The sequence below is a fragment of the Primulina eburnea genome, chromosome 10, assembly GCF_022965805.1.
Source record: "Primulina eburnea isolate SZY01 chromosome 10, ASM2296580v1, whole genome shotgun sequence".
NCBI classification, from domain to species: Eukaryota; Viridiplantae; Streptophyta; class Magnoliopsida; order Lamiales; family Gesneriaceae; genus Primulina; species Primulina eburnea.
Genome location: NC_133110.1, coordinates 2,111,199 through 2,134,679, shown reverse-complemented (window position 1 = coordinate 2,134,679; position 23,481 = coordinate 2,111,199). Strand labels below are relative to the sequence as shown.

Here is a 23,481-nt window from a genome sequence, read left to right as displayed (position 1 = left end):
AAATAATAATTTTGATGCGAGATTTTGCCGATTTAACGTTGACGAGAAAAAGGACATGAAGAGGGATTTGAGGCAAGATTTTAATTTGGCGTAGGTTATCTGACTAAATTTAGAAGTATTCAAGAACTTTAAACCAACAAGCATTTTACATTACATTTTTATAATGTAAAATTTGATATCTTCTTCACTACACTTTGCTCGATTATGGGGATGTATGCCTTTTTGTCCCATTTATTTAAAATTTCAAGAACTCCACTAAATAAATATTTGTGAATCAACCAATTTGGACAATTAATGGGCAGCATGACCCTTTTGTCCATTTTCCACTTTCCACCAATCAATTTGCTCTCTTCAAAAGTGTGACAGCCTGTGATTTTTTTTAAAAATTTATTATATTTTACTTCTTAAATATTATATATCTAATTGAACATTATATGCACATTAAAAAATCTTTAAAATTATGTTAAAAGTAATATATCACTCATTATATCTAAATAAAATATGGTTTGACTCGTGAGATACGATAATTTATTTTAGTTAATTATCATCAAAAGTTGTTGCGAATATAAAGAAAAAAAGATAAATTATTGTTAAATTAGAGAGAATTCAAAAGGTAAATAATTTGATTAATTCAGGTAAAGGAGCATTTGAAAAGATTTTCATGCATGCCAAGATTGAATACCATCAGCACTCCACTAAGAGAACAAGTTATGATTTTTGCCTTAAATCGCACTTTATTATATAAAATAAAAATATATAAAACCCCGCCATTTTTATTATAAAATAAAAATATATAAAACCCCACCATTTTTGCATATTTTAAATAAGCATTTAATTTTGAAGTGTTAGTATCACGTGTATGGTCACGTTGCTTTTTTTATTTTTAAGCTTTGGTCTCTGTCACGTTTAAATATTTTATTTTTATTATACGTATATGGATTTCAAAATTATATATATATATATATATATATATATATATATATATATATATATATATATATAAGTGTAAAATCTAGATAAGATTAAAAATAAAATCATTTCCACGTATTACGGGAAGAAGATAATGAATTTTTTTGATTAAATTATTTCTCTTGAATTAATCAACTATCTATGCTTTTAACAAGAGAGGAAAAATTCTAAAATTGATTTTGTACATTGGCTTGTTTTCGTTTTTTTTTAAAGTAAATTGTTAAAGTTTGATTTTAATGCAACACGTCGCTAGCTTTTTTATGTTTAATTATTTTTGTCCAAAGTGTTAACATTACACTGGATTTTGTTACATAGTAATCATTACTAACGTGAAATATAACATATAATGTGTTAACATGCCATAAAGTATGTGATATTGCTAGCACAGGGTCGGAAATTGCTCAAATATATAGTATCGTTGTCAGTATTCTAGTGAAAAAAATAAAAAAACGCAAAAAAATAAACTAGTTATGTTTATTCGAACTTTGACAACATATGTTACAAAAAAATCAAAATATGTCGCGTTAAAACACAAGTTTCTAAATTTTTCCATATATTATGATCATATTCCATGTGTTTAAATCGGAGAAAATATTTTTTCTCAGTAAATTTTGTTGTTCGATGTAGAAGATAACAAATATAAATAAATAAAAATACACGGTCACTTAGAATAATCCTTCTTTCTTAAAAAAAAATATATTCTTATAAGGTCAATCCTTTTTTTTTTTGAAGCAGATATTTTTACAAGGTTCTATTGAATGCAACGGTGATGGCATTAAAGGACAGAAAATTTATTCTTACAGCGCATGAGATATCGGTGGGCATAAAACTATGGACATTCCAAAAATTTACTTTCACTCTTATTTTATCATTTTTGTGTGCTATTCAAATCATAAAAAAATAGAGCGTGAGAATAAATTTTTGGAGTGCGAATGACATAATGTATGAAACACTAATTTGGTGGGGATGATAGCGCTTGGACCCCGTTTTTCGATTGATCGGTCGACCGAAAATCGATCATTGATCCGGCTTGGATCACACTTAAAAACAATTTCAACGGTCAAACTGGTCGAACACATCATGAACTGGTTAAAATCCGATCGAATCGTTTCACTAAGTTATTAGAATTTAGTCATTCTTTATATTTAAAATCTTACATTTTATTTTTGATAACATATATACTTGATTATTTAGATTTTGAACTTTGTTAAGATATTGTTTTAGTAGTATTAGAACTTATTTTATTTAAAGTAGAACGGTTTGATTACTAGTCCGACCATAGATACATTGCTTGAACCAATAATTATTTAACTCAAACAGAAATTGAAATGTGATATTTAAGTTGTTGTATGATTCAAAATATATTTAACGTATTGTAACCATATATTTTAATTTTTAGTAAAACGAAATCTACAATACATATATAATACTCAAAACAAGATCCATACGACTAACTCATATTTCCATTATCATACATATGTGATTAACTTCTTTCCTTTTATATATTTTAACGATGAGTGAATATGTATTCTATTTCACTACAAAATATAATTTTGTATACAATAAATTTATATAATTTCGAGTTTAATTTTTATTTTATCATACTTTTTAATTGAAAAAAAAAATTGTGTAGAGGGTATATTTCTTAAGTAGGGTAAATCAGCAATTCAAGTGAAATTCAAGGGCCACATAGGTATTAAATAGTTAATATTACCCCCATTTTGGTGAAGCCATTGTCCCATGCATTGTCATGATAATTAATTGTCTTTAAAGCAAAATCATGAGCCACCCAACAATTACATTATTACAATTAATATTAATTATTATTATTAAATTTACTTTGAGAAAATTTCAAAAATTATTATAATGACTTCTCACCCAGTTCATGACATAGACGCTTTTTGGCGGTAGATGAGATCCTACCTATGTGGGCATTATCATCACTTCATTTCAACGAGTAAGATCTTGCCATACATATCAATTTTAAAAAAAAAGTGGGTCCACTATATGCATGGGCAAATCTTGGCCATCAATCCTATCACGAGAACAATACCGACATGAATAGAATGAAATAAACTCATTTTGGCCTCACAATTCATTAATTATTCCATAGCGTATCCAGAAATTTATTATAAGTGGCCTATTTAATAAAAAAGGTAAAAGTCAATTTTTTTTAAAAAATAATATAATTTTGAAAAATATTTGTTTGAGAAGACCATTCTATTTTGGCATTAAATGTTGTTTGTCTCGTTGCCTTTGCAAATATCTTTTAGTTCAATGTCGGGAGAAAATTAGTTATTGTGAGCAAAAAAGATTGATTTATCAAAATATACTCCCAAAACCAATTAAATAATTTGTAGGTTGAATATTTTTCTCAAATTAAGAACTCAATAATTAACTGTAAATTAATTTTAATGGGTCCCTTAATTTTCTAATATAATATTTACGAAGAGGAATAAAATGTGTTCAAATTATTAGAAACTTGCAAGTTTAAGAAAAGACTACCTAATGTTTAGGGTGTTCCGAATTTGTCAATGAAATTTTAGGGTCTGGTTTTAGTAAGTGACACTAGTTCAGACATATGTTTCGAATTTGCCATGAACCTGAAATCACGAAGGAGAACGTTAAGGGGGCCGGGAGGGTGTCCGGGCATAGCTCATCCAACACTCAAGTCAGAGACTGGTGATATAAGGGAAATAACTAAGAGTGCTGCTGAAAAATAATATAGTGAATGAATGAATTGTATATTCAAACTTGATATTTATAGTAAAATACATGAGCATCTGATGAACTTTCTACCTTGCCTTAAATCGTAGTTTTATTATATGTTAAAACGTATTAAAGTTGAGTCAAAAGCTTCGAACAAAACAGTCGCAAGGTAAAACTTCATTCACAAAAATTGATGAGTTAATTTAATAAGACAAATATTTAATTAGACTCGTGAAAATAATATTATTTATATAAAAAATATTATATTTCAACTTTTAAATATGAATCAAGTTCCCAAAAATAGAAATTTCATACCGTGAGAGAGCTGTTCACCTTCCTCAAAACCCAACAAATAATTTAATATAATAATGGTATATCCCCACACACTTTCCACTTTTGCCCTTCTCTATCATTTCCTACAAATTACACGTAAAAATGTTCGTTTTGTCAAACGTAAAGCCATTGGTTGCCGTTTACAAACACTTGAAGCAGAACCCACAAACCCAAAAACCGAAGAGAGAGCTCACAAGAAAACAAAACAAAATACAAAAGAATCTTTCTCAGCTCCCATTGAGATCTGTTCTCTGAATAAAAATGATGCCCACTTCGATATCTCCCTTATCTATCCGCACATGCACCCGGATTTGTGCCTGAACTGGAGAAGATTTGTATGTGTAGTTCTTGAAGTTGTGTGAAAATGGTGGGGAGCAAATGGACCAAAGTGAAGATGGCTCTGGGTTTGAAGATGAATTCATGTCTCTATGTTCCGAGGACGGCGGAGGATTTGCCGGCGTTGGCGCCGCCGCCTCCTGCCGGGAGGTTCTCCGAAGCCTTGACTTTGTCGCCATTTAGTTCGGGCCATCGGGTGCGAATGCCCACCACGCCGACGCCTTCTTCCTCTGGCCTCCGCTTGCCCAACTCCACCGAGTCTAGCAAGGTTAAAAATGAAAATTCCATCATTATTTTGGATAATTTAATTCTCAGTGCTTGTTTTCTTAGTTTTTATAAATATATATATTTCCTGATTGCACGTAAATGTTTTTCTTCCATTTCATAATGCTCAAGTTATAAATTTTCAATGGTTTTTCTCCCAAATTTTTTTGCAAATTTTGTTGATCATTCATAAGTTTTTTTCCTCTTCTTCGGTTGCATCAACACTAAATCATGCAATTGCAGCCTTTCTTTGAAGAGAAGGTGAAAAAAAATGATTTTCTTGATAATGAATTCCATTCATTTATTAACTTTCCCAATCCCAAAAAATGCTTCGATGAATGTGAATACCATAAATAATCCTATTTATTTTTTCACTTTTTTCCAGCCATTTATTTATTTATTCCAAAACAAAATAAAAAAAATATTTGGTTGTGTTCCAATAAGGTGGTTGAAATGTAAAACCATAGGGTGTCATCACGTGGGGTAGAGCTCTGTATTGTGGCTGTGATTGTCAATAATGGACACAGTGTTATTAATGTTTCACAATCTAGGCCATGTATGCTAAACCATAAATTTACTGCTTAATTAATTTTAATATAAAAAATGTATATTTTTTAATAATACACAGTGTTACCATGTATAGTTTTTTATTATATAAAATTTTGTACATTTTAACTGACAAGAGTTGCTAAAAAGGGTGTGCGACACTGTAATATTTCCTTTCTCAGTTGCCCTTCTCATGTAGAAGGGAAAAAAGAAAGTGCTTTTCTTGGTCAGCAACAAAAGCTGTTAATTTCACTCACATGACAACACATACTTTACTCCATTTCCTCACACCCCTTTTTATGTTCAACTTGAGCTTAGATTGGCCTTTAGAATCAAGAAATCTAGAGATTATAATTAAATACATTTTATGTATATAACCCATGTAATTATGTAAGATTGCAAGAAAATTTAAGCCCGATGGAACCACGGTATGCCTTGCGCGCATCCGTCTCGTGTCGCGAGATTTGGATTGTATTAAGTTTTTATCAAAGTAAAGGCCGAAGGGGTCATAAAGGGAATGTGTATCTTGTAGTTACTACTGATCTCCACTTCTTTTCATACATATGCTTTAAATCTCTTTGTTTTTCAACCAATTTTTTTAATGCCTCAAAAGTATCATCATTAGTAATGAGATCTTTTCTTAGAGTCTTGCTTTGTTGGGTTTTTCATGCATTTCTTGGTTTCTTACCACTCATGATTGGTATACCATTTTCTTTATGCATTTTGTTTTTGTCTCTTTTTTTTTGTGGTCAAAAAGTTTTTAAAAGTCTGCTGAATGCTAAATATTTAACATTTTCTGATATGATGTGTTGTATTTCACATGTTGAGGCACCAAAGTCAATGTTGTGACATGGAGGTGTCGGGTCAGCCCTTTATCATACAGTACGTACATCTATTTGATGGACGACTATTCAATGCAGTGGAGTTTACATTTCTTGCGTCGATGATTTGGATGTGTCTGAATATATATGTTAGTGTTACTTCTTGTTAGTTGTCTTGTATCGGTATCGTTAAGATAAAATCTTGAGGTTTCATGGACTTGAGCTAGTTTTTGAGGTTGAGTTCGGTTGAAATTCAATCTTAACACCTCTACCCATTCTATTGAAAATTTATGAGATTGTTAATTGTAAGTAGTCACTAATTAATAATGGGTAGAAATTTTTAAAAATAATATTACTTTAATCTAGATACATGACATTCTCTGAACATATATAAGGTGATATCTGAAGGATTTTGATGTTATCGCGCATAGTGTGGAGTCTCGATTGTATGAATTGTTTATCAAATGAAGTAATTCATGTTGAGCATCTGAATTATGCTTCTTGGACCTCGTACTTTTCGAATTCTTGATCAAATTTGAATTGGAACTATGAAAAAAGATCGGCAAATCTTGGTTGTGCTTGTACATTTGCTTAAATTGTCTATAACAATAATATTGTATGCTCTTTCCCTTGCAGAAGATCTGTGCAATATGCTTAGGAACCTTGAAACCTGGCCATGGCCACGCCATTTTCACTGCAGAATGCTCCCACTCGTTTCATTTCCATTGTATCGCATCTAACTCAAAGCATGGAAAACAAAGTTGCCCCGTCTGCCGAGCGAATTGGAAAGAAATCCCCTTCCAGTGTCCCGTCTCTGATAAAGCTCGTGGAAGATCGAGGATAAATAATGTGCCTTGGCTCCAAGATGATGCCTGGACCGTTATTAGACCATCTCCACGAGTGGATGGTAATCGGAATATCTCTGTGCCTTTTGCTTCTGCTGAACCTCATCTCTTCGACGACGACGACGAAGTTACCATTCAACGACCCAGTGCCGATCAGAATCCCACAACCGTTGATAACTCTGATGATGACGATGAAGTTGCAATTCAGCGCCCCAGTGCCAATGAGAATCCCGCAACCGTGGATAACTCTGATGATAACGGCCATCTGAATGAAGAGGTTGAAGTGAAAACATACACCGAAGTTTCTGCCGTTAAAAAATTTACATCCCATAACGACTTTTTGATCCTAATTCACCTCAAAGCACCCGTTATGACTCTATCACCGCATGATTCGAAGATTGATGGAGAGGGACTATCACCGATGCCTCAAACTCGAGTTCAAGTCGACCTTGTTGCAGTTCTTGATGTCAGTGGCAGCATGGCAGGCACCAAGCTTGCCTTGCTTAAACGGGCAATGGGATTCGTGATTCAAAACCTAGGCTCACATGACAGGCTTTCTGTTATTGCTTTTTCCTCTACAGCACGTCGAATCTTTTCTCTTCGAAGAATGACAGAAACGGGAAGGAATGAATGTATACAAGCTGTCAATTCCTTGACTTCAAATGGTGGAACTAATATTGCAGAGGGCCTTAGGAAGGCTGCAAAAGTGATGACAGACCGGAAGTGGAAAAATCCTGTAAGCAGCATCATACTGTTGTCAGATGGACAAGATACATATTCCAATACTAGCACAAGTGGTGCCAGCTCCTGCTTGGATTACCAGTCGTTGGTTCCAGTTTCCATCCATCCGGATGGTGCTTCGAGTATTCGTATTCCTGTACACACATTTGGATTTGGTGCAGATCATGATGCTGTCTTAATGCATTTGATCTCGGAGACATCAGGTGGGACGTTTTCCTTTATAGAGGCGGAGAATGTGATTCAAGATGCCTTTGCACAGTGCATCGGGGGGCTTTTGAGCGTCGTTGTCCAAGACTTGAAAGTGGAAGTTGAGTGTGTTGATCCTCTGATTCGACTCAACAGGTGGAAATCCGGAAGCTACAAAACTATTTTGGCTTCTGATAAAAGAAAAGGCAGCATCGATGTGGGAGACTTATACGCCCAAGAAGAACGAGATTTTTTCAGTAACAATTGATATCCCCATTGATGAATTTCGCGACGAGACTTCACTTTTACAGGTGAGATGTGAATACAAACATCCAATTACGAATAAAATCGTAAATGTATATGCTGCTAGTGAAGTCAAGATTCTAAGGCCACTGGAAACGGGACCTTTACTGGTTTCCATGGAAGTAGACAAGCAAAGAAACAGGCTCCGATCAGCCGAAGCAATGGCTGAAGCTAAAGCTGCTGCAGACCAAGGTGATTTAGCTTCCGCAGTATCTATACTCGAGAAATGCCGGAAAAAACTTACAGAAACCGTGTCATCACGAGCTGGAGACCGATTGTGTCTCGTGTTGGATGCTGAACTACGAGAAATGCAAGAACGAATGGCAAACCGCAAAGTTTATGAAACGTCAGGAAGAGCCTATGTTTTGTCAGGATTAAGCTCACACTCTTGGCAGAGGGCGACTGCAAGGGGAGACTCGACTGATAGTACGAGCCTTGTCCAAGCATATCAGACACCTTCTATGGTTGACATGGTAAACTTGTCTCAGACAATGGTCTTCCGTGATTCATCTACTCGACCACCGCTTCGGGCAGCTCTTTCGTTTCCTGCTCGAGCACAGCCCAGGTGAATGGTTAGTTTGCCAACAAGACTCCAAGATTCTACGTCAGTGCCTCAATATTTGGTTTTTCTCATGGTACTTGAAATTTTGGGGAGAGGATAAAATGGAAAATCGAGGGCAGCATTGAATTTAAATGTAAATTGGTCTATATATTTTCTCTTTAAGAATGATGGGGTATATTCTTTCTTTGTTAGAAAGTGGAGGTGTTTTTCATATCATTGCCACTTTTGTCAAATGCCCATATGTAACTTTATTTCACGTTTCTTGAAATCACTATGCATTTTTTCTAATCTTATGCAAACTCGATTTTATGTTACATTTGTTGATTTACTCAATATATTCATACATCAAATGGGGTTGTGTAGTATATAAATTTTGAGTGTGAATTATACAATTGTCTTTCTTATTACACATATTTAATCTTTTTTTAATGTTAATAATATTATCATTAATAAAATTAACGACAACGATGTTAAAATATTAAATAATTCGATGAACCTGATGAATCTTACGGAAAAGTCAAGGTATGTTGATTAATGTATAATCTCAAGACTGGAAAGTCGTCACATTTCTCCATTTTACGAGTTCTTATTTGGATTCTGTAGAACTCGGACTTTGCCTTACTGATGCAGTACAGTTAGCAATTTGTTGGTATTTTTTTGGGATTCGAGAAAACTATGAGGTGAAGAAATCAAATGAGTAGTACAAAATACTACTACCGTCATCTTCTGTCGCTACTCCACAAGCACCAACACTTTCGCCGGCCAATTCAGCAAATCCACGCTCACTTCCTGCGTACTGATGAGAGTTGCGGAATACTTGCGCTTTGGAACTCTGTGCTGAAGCATTATTCACTCGGTGCGTTCCCTCACGAAGCTGTTGTTATCTTCAAGCTCCTGAAAGGCCAACCTAATCCTATGGACTTTGATAGCTTTACGTATGCTTATGTGATTAAAGCATGTGCTAATTTGAGGCAACCCAGTGTGGGAAATCAGCTACATTGTCTAAGCATTAAGACGTGGTTCGTTGGTTATGGCGTCTATGTGCAGACTGCGCTGGTTAATATGTATGTGGAATGTGGGTATTTGGTTGAAGCGAATAAAGTGTTCGGTGAAATGCCTGAGAGGAACTTGGTGACCTGGAATGTTTTGGTTACTGGTTTTATCAAGTGGGGTCAGATCGAGTCAGCAAGGGCTGTTTTTGATGTGATGCCGGTGAAGAACGTTGTTGCTTGGACTGGGATTATTGATGGGTATACTCGAGCGAACCGGCTGCAAGATGCATTGTCACTTTTTCGTAGAATGGCAGTGGATGAAGGGATCAAACCCACAGAAGTTACCCTTCTGACGATATTTCCAGCAATTTGGAAGAGTGGGTTTGTGGAAGATTGTGAGATGCTTCATGCCTATGGAGAAAAAAGTGGACTTAATGCCTTAGATATACGGGTCATGAATTGTTTAATTGATGCTTATGCGAAAGTTGGGTGTATTGACAGCGCAAGACAAGTTTTCGAGGATATAAGTGATGAAAGAAAGAACTTGGTCTCGTGGACATCTATTATATCTGGATTGTCAATGCACGGAATGGCAGCTGAAGTTAAAGAATTTTGTAGAAGAATGGAAAATGAACTTGTGAAGCCGAATAAGATTACCTTTCTGAGCGTGATAAATGCCTGTAGCCATGCTGGTTTGGTAGACGAAGGCCTTGAATTTTATAGAAAGATGGTTGATGACTCCGGAATCGCACCAGATATCAAGCATTATGGAAGTATAATAGACTTGTTGGGGAGGGCAGGGAGATTAGAAGAAGCAGAGAAGATAGCTTTATGCATCCCTGGTGAGATTTGTAATGTTATGGTGTGGAGGACTCTTTTAGGAGCCTGCAGTTTCCATGGTGATGTTGAGATGGGCGAGAGAGTTGCAAAACACGTTATGAAGCTAGAAAGGGAATATGGTGGCGACTATGTGCTTCTATCCAACATCTTTTCTGGTGCTGGTAGGTTTTCGGATTCTGAGAGAGTGAGGAGTGTAATGGTTGAACGGAATGCCGCAAAGGTTCCTGGCATTAGTTTGGTATGAATGAAAAGATACATGCGAATAATTAAGCAAAAAGAAGCTAAAATTCTTGCCAAATGCCTATTATCATCTACTGCTTACTTCACAGAGAGCAAATCCCAAGCATCTTTCAGCTTGTATAGCTCTCTCTTTATCCGTCTTCCTCTCTACCGACTCCAAGCTTGATGCATCATGGTATATTATATTTTACCATTTTTGAAGTCTAATTTTATTATGGATTGATCTTAACAAACATACTTTATCAAAGTTGTTGATAATCCATCGTTTAATGTATTTTCTTGTTCAAATTCTAATATTCTATTGGATGAATTTCAAATAAATCATTTTTATTAATTTAATAAATAATAATAACAATTGAGATGGGTTTGAAACGCAGCTGAAATGGGTGGTGTTTTTGTTTTAGGATAATATGTACAGGGAAGAGTATCAGATTAATATGGTCTAATGAACTTGATCCAAGAATAAACAGACGGCCTTTTTCTGAAGGGGAATTAGATAAACTGTTTGCGGCACACAGATTGCATGGCTACAAGTGGACGCTTATATCAAGACTTTTACAAGGTACAACTGTAAAGAATCATTGGCTTGTATTGAGGTTAGGAAGCAATAATCCTGAGAACTTCTCCCAGGCATGATAAATATCCCAGGTGAAGAGCCCTCTTTGATTTAAGATGATTGATCCCCAGCTTTTATTCTGTAAAGAATCATTGGCTTGTATTGAGGTTAGGAAGCAATAATCCTGAGAACTTCTCCCAGGCATGATAAATATCCCATGTGAAGAGCCCTATTTGATTTAAGATGATTGATCCCCCCAGCTTTTATCTGCCAAAAATAGACAATGCTTTTAAAATTTCTTTGCAATTGTAGAGCAATCTTTCTACAACATATGCAAGTTATATTTGTAGTCACATTCATTCACAAATATTAAAATTTCAAAATTCCTTCTTCTCTTCTTGTCGAAACCTCTATGCCTAGGCTATCTTTATGTAAAAAGTTATGGACTTGCTCATCTTCACTTGTTTGGATACTCTTCATTTTCATGTATTTGAATTTCTCTGTTTCATTTTTAGCTTATTCATGAATCAATGCAGCAGATTTCAGTTTATCACAAGATGAAGCAGTTTGAAATCATATTTGTATCCAAATACTTCATCTGTAATACGCCCTAATATTTATTTTTTAATTAAATAAAAACCTTTGAAGTTTGTTTAATATTTATGAATTTTAAGAGTTATCTAAATATGTCAGAAAAAAAAATAGTGATAAATGTAGATAACGTTTTTAATTGATGAGACACTCCCACGCTTGATAATAATATTGGAAGAACTATATACGGTCTCACATATCTTTATTCGTGAGACGAGTCAATCTTGTCCATATTTACAGTAAAAAGTAATATTTTTGGCATAAAAATAATATTTATTCATGGGTCACTTAATTATAATATGTGTCTCACAAAATTGATATGTTTGACCGTCTCATGTAAATTTTTGTGTATTGGAAGGTAAAGCCAGGCTGCTATGAACACTTTGCATAATATAAAAGGTGATATTGATTGTAACCCTCATAGAACTGATCATTAATGCTCTCCCATTACTTGTTCAGCTTCAAATTCTCCTCCTTTTTTTTCCTGAATTGTCTATTCCATCACGTTAAGACACGTATTAAACAATTTAATATATTAATATTACAATTCATCAACTTCATTAAATATTTTTCAATATCTGGATTGATATTTAAAATCGTGGATTTTCATATTCGTCATTTTAAATTTATTTTTGGTAAATTTTATATTTACTCCAATTGCCAATATTACAATAAGCAGTTGAGATAGAGTTCAGTTATATCCATAGATGATATAATTTGAAATGAGTAAGTATTTTGTGAGACGATTTCATAAATCTTTAAATAGATTCAAAATAAGCCTAGTATACAATTCAAAGTGTGGGGAGTTTTTTACGGTCATCGGAGCTATTAGGGCTAGCGTCCAAGACGTAGTACGTGGTGTCCGGAGACGAGTTTTTAGTTAATTTTCCAGGTGACTTGAAGTTCCGTCGGCTAATGGTGTTGTACATTTTACCTTATTAAGTCCGAATTTACCAAATCGAAGACAAGTTGAACAAAAAATTGGTTCACTTGGCACTTTCATGCTTTATTTGTTGGGGATTGTTTATTTTTAAGATAGACAAAAAGTCTAGGCCATGTTGCAATCAATTCCCCCAACGTGAAGCGTCATTCCACTCTTTATTAAAATAATGACAGCAAGACAAAATAAGAGAAGTTTCCGGGTCGATTGCCTCATTTCTGCTTGCTTTGGAATATGCAAATTAATAGTATTTTATAATATACCAGTTTGGATTATTTTGTGGGCTAATTTAAAATATTGTTGGAATTCTTTTCTGAGTGATATCACATATATACTATTTACATATTTTATCATATTAATAATCAATCATTCTTGTAGTATATTATTTTGCGGACTAATTGCCTCAAACATCTCTTGTAAAAAAAATTTGAAAAAAACCTTGTAAAATTAATGTTATTTTAAACTCCGTGTTTGAAAAATCAAGCATAAAACATGTATGAGGCTTTTTTTTTATTCCAACACACGAGAAGAGAGGGGATGAAACCCGGGGAGGAAAACCAGTTAATTTGGCGGAGTGAGACTACTGTACTACAAGCCCGGTGTCATGTATAAATTTTTATAACATAAAAGATGAAAAATGTGTGTTTTTCAAAATATGAAAAATTTATTAATATATCAATAATTATTACGTTATTTTGCATTGGATGAATAAATAGGTATTGACTGTTAGTGATTTGCATACCGATTAACGATGTTATTTTGCATTGGATTAATAAATAGGTATCGACTTTCAGTGATTTGCGTACCGATTAACATACTATTTCTTCTTTAAAAAATTTAATTAATTAAAATAAATTTTATAGGTTATGTCCTCCTCGCGTTGTGGCCACCTTTTTTTTTTTTTTTTTTTTTTTTGACAGAAGCCACCTTATTAAACTAGAAAAGGAAAATTTAATAATATTTTTTTATAATGAAACTCATTTTATTAGATGTGTTGGTGTACAAAGAATTTCAAAAAATGGAAATATAAAGAGAGTTAACTTGTCTCCGCAAAAATTTGAAGACAAAAGATAAAGTTTATTGAGTACTAATATTGTTGCTATTGATTATAAATTCGACAAGTTTTCGATTCAACAAACATGATGTTATAATTTAGAAAAAGTTTAATAATGGAATTATAATAAACTTCAATAATTAATTTTTATACCAAACGAATCGATTAAGCATATGAGCTCGGCTGCTAGCTAAAGCAAGACCACACCCAACGAGTTTTCCTTCCATTAAAAAATTTGTTCCAACTTATTTACATATTAAATTTCATTTTTTTATACATCAGTGTAGAACTTTCTTGATTTTAAAATTTTCGACTGAGCCTGGGTCCCCCTTTTATATATATATATATATATATATATATATATATATATATATATATATATATATATATATATATATATATATATTCAATTTTCATTGGATGCACTATTAATTAAGTTGCTTTATATCAATTTATTTTTTATAAAAAATAAAAGATATTTGTATGAAAATTGAATATATTGTTGATTTGCCAAAAATTTTGTGATTTCTATACATGATTTTATGCAAGAAGAAATGCAAAATGTCTCGAGTATTAAACTTAGGCAAAAATTCATGTGAGACGGTTTCACGAGTCGTATTTGTGAGACAGATATCTTATTTCGGTCGTCAATAAAAAAATATTATTTTTTATTGTGAATATCAGTAGAGTTGACTTGTCAGATAAAAATTCATGAGATCGTCTACTACTCTTAAATTTATGTTGGGGGTAATTTGTGTGGGTGTTGCCCTAGACCAGCTACGCCTCTATCATCAGATTATCTATGACGTGGCGCTTCTCCAGTCGGGTAACGTGTCAGTCAATTATTGAGTATTTTGGCTTCCCCTTGGCCCCCAACCGCAACCCATATTCCACAACTTTCCTCTGAATCCAATTATTAGACCCCCAATTCCCACCGGCAACCGGCTAAGCCAGTCGCTCCCATGCACGATTTTCCAATATAAGCATGCACCCCGAAAAAGGTTGTCACACCTACTTCTTCATCGACTACGCCATCTCTTGAACCTAGTAGGAACCATGCCGCAGTCCAGCGATTATTTCAACATCCCTCTACGGAACCTCGCCATAGGCAACCGCAACGACTTCCGCCAGCCAGGCGCCGTGAAGGCGGCGGTGGCCGAGTTCATCAGCACCCTCATCTTTGTTTTCGCCGGATCTGGCTCCGGTTTGGCTTATAACAAGCTTACCAGAGACGGGCATGCCTCTCCTGCTGGTCTTGTCTCTGCGGCGATTGCCTATGGTTTCGCTCTGTTCGTGGCGGTCGCCGTTAGTGCTAACATCTCCGGCGGTCACGTCAACCCCGCGGTCACTTTTGGTTTGTTTGTTGGTGGGAATATCAGTCTTGTTCGCGCTATATCATATATTATAGCTCAGTTACTTGGTTCCGTCGTCGCCTGCCTACTCCTCGCCCTGTCTGCTGGTACATGGGTACGTTTGAAATACACTTATAGTCAAATATACTAGGCTACATGTTTAAGGTTGTAGAAATAGTTAAAATTTGATTTTCATCGTCTAGTTGGATTTAACACAGACGTAGGATATTTTTAATATATCCGGAAATTCGACAAAACTGGACTGACAAGTCAATTTTCTCGTGGAAGTCTAAAATTTGACTACTTAATGGAACCAAGTAATGCAAAAGATGATTTTGACAACCGCTCTTGCATATTAAACAGGCAATCCCTGCATTTGGTCTCACCGGAATATCAGTATGGAGTGCATTCGTTTTCGAGATTGTGATGACTTTCGGACTAGTGTACACAGTGTACGCCACCGCTGCTGACCCAAAGAAGGGTGAAATCGGAATCATAGCACCCCTTGCAATTGGTTTAATCGTCGGAGCCAACATCCTGGCCGGCGGACCTTTCACCGGTGCCGCTATGAACCCTGCTGTGGCGTTCGGACCTGCTTTGGTGAGCTTCACATGGACCTACCACTGGATTTACTGGGCTGGACCACTGATCGGCGGCGGGCTCGCCGGAGTTGTGTACGAGGTCTTCTTCATCAGCCACTCTCACGAGCAAGTGCATGGGCATGGCGATGATTACTGAGTGCCATCGAAAGAGACTTGCTTATTTTATTTGTGAGGTTTTCTTTGTTCATGCTTTTGCTTGGCTTTATGCTATGAACTGTACTATGCAAGTTTGATTATGTTCTAGCTAGACCTAAATAAAAATAATAATTTTATTTTTATGTCTTCAAATTTATATCTTTTATGCATAATAAAAAAGCGATTGAAATATTTTAACACATTTTTGTCTATAGTAGTTGACATATACTTTAGCAAGGACGAATATCCAAGAAGTAAAGGAAATAATTTAGGTTTTAAATTAACAAAAGAGAAGATGAGTATATATCTGAAGTAGTGCATCGATTCATGTAGGTATTTTATTTTTGTGAGACAGATTTTTTATTTGGATTATTTATAAAAAATTATTATTTTTTATTGTGAATATCGATAGGATTGATCCGTATAAAGATTCGTGAGATCGTCTCACAAGAAACATATTCATACATTAACGTATATTAATTTAGGTTGGCAGTACTAGACTATATTTATTCACTACTATACATTATATTAAATGTTTAATTACTGTTTTCTTACTTTTAATGGTATGGGTTGTGAGATATCAAATATTATAATCAAAAGTTTAATTATGAATTATATTCGACTCAATTTATATAAAAAAATTAATAAAAAGATATTGGATCGTACTATTAAAATAAAACATCTTATGCATAAATTAGTTATTTTTAAAATGATTTGGGTCAGTGGTGGGCACAATTAGTCCATAAGGTGACACCTTTTCGATATCTCGAACCGCCGGTTTTCAAATAAGGACAAAGAAAGAGAGAATAGGTAGGTTGAATTATAAATCTCGCCATCCACTTTCCTACCGACAATGTTTTTATTACTGCACATCACCTCTGATCAGTGACTCAGTCGAGGGACAGACGGAGAAATTATAATTATAATATATATATATATACACACACGCGTCCTGAGTCCGGATCCGTACCTGCGTGACTGCACAATAGTCTCTATAATAACTACTTTGTATTCGTCCTCGTTTTACGAAAATAATTAACTCAAGTTAGTATAGAAGTCCATTATAACCCATTATAAATTCATTTTAAATATTTCATTTTTAAGATGTGGGATAAGGGTATCACACACATAGATATATATATTATATCATGGTCTTGTGGAACGTGTCTTTTTACTTTATTTTTGAATTGGAGAAATGTGTTACGTTATATGTTGGATATGTTTGAATGATTTTCTTTAATACATACATAGTAGGTGATGTTGTCAATCTTATGTGATGTTGTCAATCTTGTTATTCAAGTATTATTTTTTTAAAATTTTAATATAATATGTTCAATTAATCAACTACTGATATAAAAATATAATAAAAAATATTATTCCAAATATACTATTGGCAAGACCGAAAGGTGGGGATTCCAAAACCTACCACGGGTTCTCCCCTATGATATCACCAAATCAAGATGTTATAGGTTTGTTACATAAAATCCATAAAAATAGAAGGAAATGCACATAGTTAGTAGGAATTAGGTGAACTCACGGCTCGATTTTCCTGTTCAGAACCAAGCGGTGTTCAGAACCAAGCGGTTGAACCGTCGATTCACTGGTCGACGACGAGCTGGTTATCGGGTGAACTGAACTGTTGACCATGGTTGAGTTGTATGTTAGAGGTCTTATTTGGTCTTTTGGTTATAGAGTAGTTAATTTCTTGCTACTGGCAATACTGCCCGTACAAATTATTTGGGTAAATTCAATGTGCGACATTATGTTTATTATTCCTGTCTATGCTTAATGCCAAACGCCACAGAGAATCAAGTTTGTGTTGTAGTATTTATTTAATATCCATCTACAGATCTACTTCCCAATAATAATAATAATAATAATAATAAGACATGCATTTTCTTTTGAAACCTATTTTTGTGCTAGAAAGTTCAAATTCCGAGTAGAATAATGGAGAAAAGGGAAGAAGAAGTAAAGATAATGGAAAAAAGAAAAAGAAAAAAATCATTTATGGGCATAATGTAATTTCATATCAATCTTTTTTTGGTTTCTTATTTAACAAACTATGTTAGTGGTTGAAATAGGCGTTTAAGTTATAAGTTTAAAAACATCTTAATTCAATGATTTAATCTAATGATCGTTCAAGGATAAGAGTAACAAATGGGCAACTAATATAGGTCCACTCACAGCTGGTTCATTAATACTTAATACTAATTTTGAGGGGTTGTCAGGATATTATATTTATGAGATAGGTCGAGTCGATATATACTAACAGTAAAAAATATACTTTAAACATATAATATGATAATTCTCATATTTTAAAACTATTAATAGATCATGTTCGTCGGTACGTAACAATTTAATTATATAATGTGCTGACGATCCAAATATTATAATTTCACAACACCGGCTTATATTTTTTTAGAAACTAATAATAAAAATAACAAAATTTAATGAAGTCAATTTTCTGAACTAAATCTACTTGATCTATAATTTGAATTTAATCCAAATTTTTTTCGCACGACTACATATAAGTGCTGAAGCTACCACTGTTACTGAATTAGATAAAACATCCCCTAGAAACCCTTAGATCCAACCACATGTATGAGTCCAAAATCATTCACTAGTAGTGCAAACTCCCCCACTTTCCTCAGCTTGTAACCTGTGTTCGTAGACGACAGACACAAGAAATTCGACAACAAATGGAGAGAGCCATTGGATAACAGTGTAGCCACACAACCCCCATGGACTCTGCACAAATTTCTACCTCCCAAATCATCAAACATGCCATCTAAGAGTTGCATTCACCCTCGTACAATGCTTTGGAATGTATTATAACCCGAGCTCCCGAGGCAAGCCTGTTGCGGAAAAGGAAAGGGAAAAATCTCAAGCTATATGAATAAGAAAAGTACTTAACTAGTAAAATGAGAGCCAGAACTAAAGATTGAGACAAGTTGGAACTTAACTTTCTTCAATTTTGATCACATTTTCCTCTTCATTTCTGAAAGATTCTGATTTCCTTGATTGTTTTTGTCCCATGAGAGGCTCAGTGCTTCTCTTGCTCCCGTCGTTGGATGTTGCAGAGGTAATGATTCTTGAAATTTCTGTTGCATCAGACGAGATTCTAGATACCTCGGAAAGAGGGAATCTCATAGACTCGCCTTTTGGTTGGGGACTTGAAGAAGCCTTGATGGATCTTGGAATGCACTTTAAACGAACGGAACTCGTCTCTTCCTTGTAATCAACAGGATCCATTTGTTGAATATTTCTGCAAAATGATTTTACTCGTCTCAGAGAAGATACAAGCATTTAAGTAGATACTAGTTTATAAGGGAAATGGAATTTCAAACGACCCCCTTCCCGACCACACAATCCATGAAGCAAGAGATCATTTCACATCTATAATAAGTCCCCGCAGCAATTTCATAACCCAATACTCTCTATAACATAGACAAAATCTACAAGTTTTGTGAGAATGGGGACTGTTACTACCTAACATATCCGATTCACGAAGCTATAGAGCAAAGGGTCTCATATTTGACACGAAAGCAAACTCATCATGTGAATGATGAATGTGCCATAAGAGAGAGACATTTTAAAACATTCAACTCATGACTTGACAAGATCGAGTAATCATGGGGTTGCAAGAGAAAAGATAAGTTTCCAAAGCCAACCATGGTACTGGCCAATGGCAGGAGTTAGAATTAGAACCTAAATTAAAATTAAACCTTTTTTAGACTATTTTTATTTTGGAAAGGGTGGAAGATCCTTATATTTTGACATATACACAATAGGGAAAATATCCATGCACAAGTAAAAAAGAGTGGGGTGAGGAGGACCAACAGCACCTGCCTGCTCCCTCTACCACCACAAGTGAGATTGCCAACAGAATGTAGAGCTGAAAAGAGAAGATAAACGGACCTGCCAGCATTGTCTGATGAAGATCGTTGTAGGGTGGGTATTCCCTCCTTGTACATACTCATTTCAACAAAGCTGCCACTAAAGTACCCTTTATCTTCCAATTTTGTGCTCTTCATACCGGAATTTTCAGCAGGGCAATCAAGATCTCCCAACATTGATGAAGTTGAGAACGATGGGGAGGAAAAATTGGAATGTGGAAACCTTGGCTTGTAGGTTGGAATTAGGCCAAAGCCGTGATCTTTCACTGAAAATGAACCACAAGAAATTAATTGCATTATCATATTTGAAGCCTTATGTTTCACATTGGATGGCATTCGAAATTCCTCCTCTTCAAGAATGCTAAAGTTGTTGATCTTCATAGCATCAGCTCTAATGAGAGCCTCTAAGGTATTCTCCCTACCACTAGAATTTACCCTACCGCTTGATGATGCACTGGATGTGGATGGAGGTGGCGAAACGACATCTCTGGAAATATCAGCAGGTCCTTTTGCAGGAATTATCTGTCTTTGATGAGTATAGTTGGGTTCAGTGTCTAACGTCTCATCATTAGTTGAAACACCACTTGTACAAGTATCTCGAATAGTTCTGCCGGCATTTTCCTCTGTTTGGGTTGAAGCATCAGCAAGACCATCATTTGTGTAAATTTTGTACTCTGTTAGGCTCAAAGAACCATTCCAAGGCGAGTTTTTCCCAGTGCTAAACTCTGGAGACATGGCAAACAAGTAAGGACGTTGAAGTGGGGGAGATATTTCATCATCTAGAGAATTCTTTGTAGCTCTGCCATTCAAACTAGATGAAGATGACGATCCCCCCTGACTTCTGACAGAAGGTTGTTCTGGTAATGCTTTCTGATTCTCTAATATGACAGCTCCAGCAGGACTAAAGCGGCCTATAAAACAACAGGGTTAACTTATATTTTGCATAAAGTGACAACATGTTCTGTATCAATACCACTCTCGAGAATATAAAAATGCTTGAGATAACTTTTGTGTTCTCCTTTCACAAATTCAATATGTACATTTTTTTCTGAAATTAAGCCGCTAATTGTTCTTATCTTAAAAACAAGCATACAATTCGGAAAGGAAAGCCAGTCAAAGAGTTTCTGATTACAATATACTCATAATTAAAATCAATTTTCTATGTCATAAAACAAATTGATGGCCACTTCAAGAATCAAAGAACAATTTACAAACTAAAACACCAAATATTTTTATGGTCTTGCTTTCTCAATCCCATTGTGTAGGTCATGAATTGCAATGCCTTAGCTAATGCCATTTTAAGTAAATTCCATAACTAGGTATCAACCACCAGTCTAACTTCTCCCACTACTTTACAATAAACTTATAAAACAATGACACGGAGTGAATACAATTACAGCGTGCTGTACTAAAAAGCTTGCATATAATGATTGAACCAAAAATCCCGCATACCAGAATTGGATTCTTCAAAGAACTCTGAGCCCTTGAGAACATATTCATTCCCGTGAGCAGGAAGGATTAGATCATCAGAGCAGAGATCATGCCACACAAAACCATTCTTATAACTCCTGCATTCACAAATTTACACTAGAAGATTTTAGCACACGCTCCTAAAGACAAATAAATGCGAAGTCCAAATCAAACGACAAAAGGTCAATGGGTCCATTTTACCTCTTGCAAGACCATGAATAAATTGAGGCAATGCCTCTGCCTCTCAGCAAATTAAGCCTTTCGATCACATCTTCAGAACAAACACAAAATGCAAACTTTCAAGAATTTCAATCACATCTCCAGACTAAACACAAATACCGACAATCAAACTGCATTTTTGGATACCTCGCAAGTAAAGCCCATCTGGGGAAGTAAGTGGAACTTCCATGAAATGCGGATGCTCGAACTGTGAATTCCTGCATAGGTAGTAAACTACCGGGACTTTGGCCTTCTGCTGTTGATGCTGATTATGGTGATGGTTGTAGCGGTATTTGGGGGATTTTCCACTCCATACCATGGCTCTTTCTGGGCTCACCTGCCTTTGTCTCCTCATTCTACTCTCCATTTCGGGAAACGACTTCGAAATATCTCAATTATCAGAAAATTTTAAAGAAAACCCAACAAAACCCTTTTCCATTTTCATCTCATCAATACACACTGAAGTTCAAGAAAGATCTAACGATGATCTTAAATAGCTCAATCTCTCCTCGCACGCAGCACATACATAGTAACAGAAAACACAAACCCCGAACAATGACTAAGAATGACCAACTGTAAGCAAACCCAATCGCGGATTGTGGCTCATGTTCCTCTAAGCTTTGACAGAAACGCAAAATTAAAAACTTCCGAACTGGGAGACGCCCGCATTAAATTCATCAAGCGACCAGTTTATCCTCTCCTCCACCACGAGCAATCACTGTGCGTTGGCGAAGGACATCAACCTTGGGAATGATTGATTAGACGTAGAAGAAAGCAAAGAGTGAAGATCAAGAAAGAGACAGGTGAACGGAGATGGAGGGAGCAGTTAATTTGGAGTGTAATTTTGTTTTTGCCTAAAATTGCATGTATTTTGTACATCGTGCTTCGATTATCGCCTTCATTGACTGAATGATGGGGTCAGCATTTTGAAATTTTACTAAATTATTATAAAATATATTTAAATTTAAAAATAAGAAAAAAAAATTATAACTAGCTTACTAACGAAAAAATTAGAAAAAAATATTATTTTGTTATAATAACATTGAGATGAGATTGGTCGATTTCACATATTTTTTTTCGTGTTCTCTCTTGAGAAATAAATATATGACAAAAACTTGTGTGAGACGGTCTCACGGGTCGAATTTGTGAGACGGATCTCTTATTTGGGTAATCAATGAAAAAGTATAATTTTTTATGCTTAGAGTATTACTTTTTATTGTGAATGTGGGTAGGGTTGACCCGTCTCATAAATTAGTATCCGTGAGACCGTCTCACATGAGACTCACTCTAAATATATCTATATCATTTTATCGTATAGCGGTAACATTTCCAAAATTTTAAAATTAATCTAATTCCTTAAAAAATGGAATTTTGTACATGGAAAACTAATTTATACACATAGACATAATCTGATACATTTTATAACTAAATTATTAATAAACTATCATCATTCATCTAATGTTTGATTCATTTTTTAATGACCCATAAAAATTAGATGGCCCCGTGATAATGCTAGTCCACTATAGAATAAACATCCCTCTAATGTGTAGCGATATCTCCATGATAAATAATAAATTCGGTGAAATGACATTATTGCCCTCATTTCTCAAGCATTGGGATTTAAATTAGTTTTATATATTTTTCGAAAAAAATTGCTATTTGATATTGTGTTAGGACATACATAATTTATTAAATTTAAAATTTTTTTTTTTCATTAAAATTTAAAACTAAATAGTTAGTATTAAAATTAATATATATTGTTTATTAAACTTGAGATATTTCGAAATTTTGTCAATAATTTATTTTAAAATATTCATAATCAAATTATAAACTCATGAAACAATAAAAAAAATTAAAACGTAAAACATAAATAAAATAAATATATAAAAAAGTGAAAAGAAAACTAGCGTATGCACACATCAAATTTAAATTTAAAATATATAAGATTATTTGATAAATACTTTATTTATAATTGTTTT

General features: G+C 34.4%; 4 protein-coding genes across 6 annotated transcripts; 3 read left to right on the top strand and 1 right to left on the bottom strand.

Moving 5' to 3' along the window:
- The first annotated feature begins 4,092 nt into the window (after nt 1–4,092).
- Nucleotides 4,093–8,921, top strand: LOC140842413 (E3 ubiquitin-protein ligase WAV3-like). Its single transcript, XM_073210299.1, is given in 3 exon segments — nt 4,093–4,615; nt 6,615–8,006; nt 8,008–8,921. Coding segments are annotated over 3 exon segments (2,247 nt in total). The 5' UTR covers nt 4,093–4,375; the 3' UTR covers nt 8,623–8,921.
- A 232-nt stretch (nt 8,922–9,153) lies between these two features.
- On the top strand, nt 9,154–11,636 carry LOC140842412 (pentatricopeptide repeat-containing protein At1g09220, mitochondrial). The gene is made up of 2 exons (XM_073210298.1): nt 9,154–10,862; nt 11,092–11,636. The coding sequence occupies exon 1, from the start codon at nt 9,309–9,311 to the stop codon at nt 10,689–10,691; it is 1,383 nt and encodes a 460-aa protein (XP_073066399.1). The 5' UTR covers nt 9,154–9,308; the 3' UTR covers nt 10,692–10,862; nt 11,092–11,636.
- Nucleotides 11,637–14,820: 3,184 nt separating this feature from the next.
- On the top strand, nt 14,821–16,060 carry LOC140842411 (aquaporin TIP1-1-like). Its single transcript, XM_073210297.1, has 2 exons — nt 14,821–15,295; nt 15,544–16,060. Exons 1-2 carry the CDS (start codon nt 14,885–14,887, stop codon nt 15,916–15,918), a joined length of 786 nt encoding a protein of 261 aa, XP_073066398.1. The 5' UTR covers nt 14,821–14,884; the 3' UTR covers nt 15,919–16,060.
- A 2,254-nt stretch (nt 16,061–18,314) lies between these two features.
- Nucleotides 18,315–22,375, bottom strand: LOC140842410 (protein SOSEKI 3-like). Of its 3 annotated transcripts, XR_012120396.1 has the most exons (7): nt 21,650–22,374; nt 21,485–21,554; nt 21,266–21,381; nt 19,836–20,724; nt 18,881–19,182; nt 18,499–18,772; nt 18,315–18,438 (listed from the first exon to the last, which is right to left on the bottom strand). XR_012120396.1 is itself a non-coding variant. In XM_073210295.1 (6 exons), the coding sequence occupies exons 1-6, from the start codon at nt 21,867–21,869 to the stop codon at nt 18,747–18,749; spliced, it is 1,623 nt and encodes a 540-aa protein (XP_073066396.1). In that variant the 5' UTR covers nt 21,870–22,374; the 3' UTR covers nt 18,343–18,746. The 3 variants fall into 3 exon arrangements, 2 of the variants coding, with proteins under 2 accessions (XP_073066396.1, XP_073066397.1); XM_073210295.1 differs by having other exon boundaries at nt 18,343–18,772; XM_073210296.1 differs by lacking the exons at nt 18,315–18,438; nt 18,499–18,772 and having other exon boundaries at nt 18,940–19,182; nt 19,763–20,724; nt 21,650–22,375.
- Between the last annotated feature and the right edge of the window lie 1,106 nt (nt 22,376–23,481).

What these genes read in the sequence shown, in the direction of transcription:
- LOC140842412 (XM_073210298.1), top strand. Translation starts at nt 9,309, where the DNA reads ATGAGTAGTACAAAATACTACTACCGTCATCTTCTGTCGCTACTCCAC.
- LOC140842411 (XM_073210297.1), top strand. Translation starts at nt 14,885, where the DNA reads ATGCCGCAGTCCAGCGATTATTTCAACATCCCTCTACGGAACCTCGCC. An exon ending in CCCTGTCTGCTGGTACATGG is followed by an intron (nt 15,296 to 15,543) that starts GTACGTTTGAAA and finishes CATATTAAACAG; the next exon opens with GCAATCCCTGCATTTGGTCT.
- LOC140842410 (XM_073210295.1), bottom strand. Translation starts at nt 21,869, where the DNA reads ATGGAGAGTAGAATGAGGAGACAAAGGCAGGTGAGCCCAGAAAGAGCC. An exon ending in CTTTGAAGAATCCAATTCTG is followed by an intron (nt 20,725 to 21,265) that starts GTATGCGGGATT and finishes GTTGTTTTATAG; the next exon opens with GCCGCTTTAGTCCTGCTGGA. An exon ending in TCATCAGACAATGCTGGCAG is followed by an intron (nt 19,183 to 19,835) that starts GTCCGTTTATCT and finishes ATCATTTTGCAG; the next exon opens with AAATATTCAACAAATGGATC.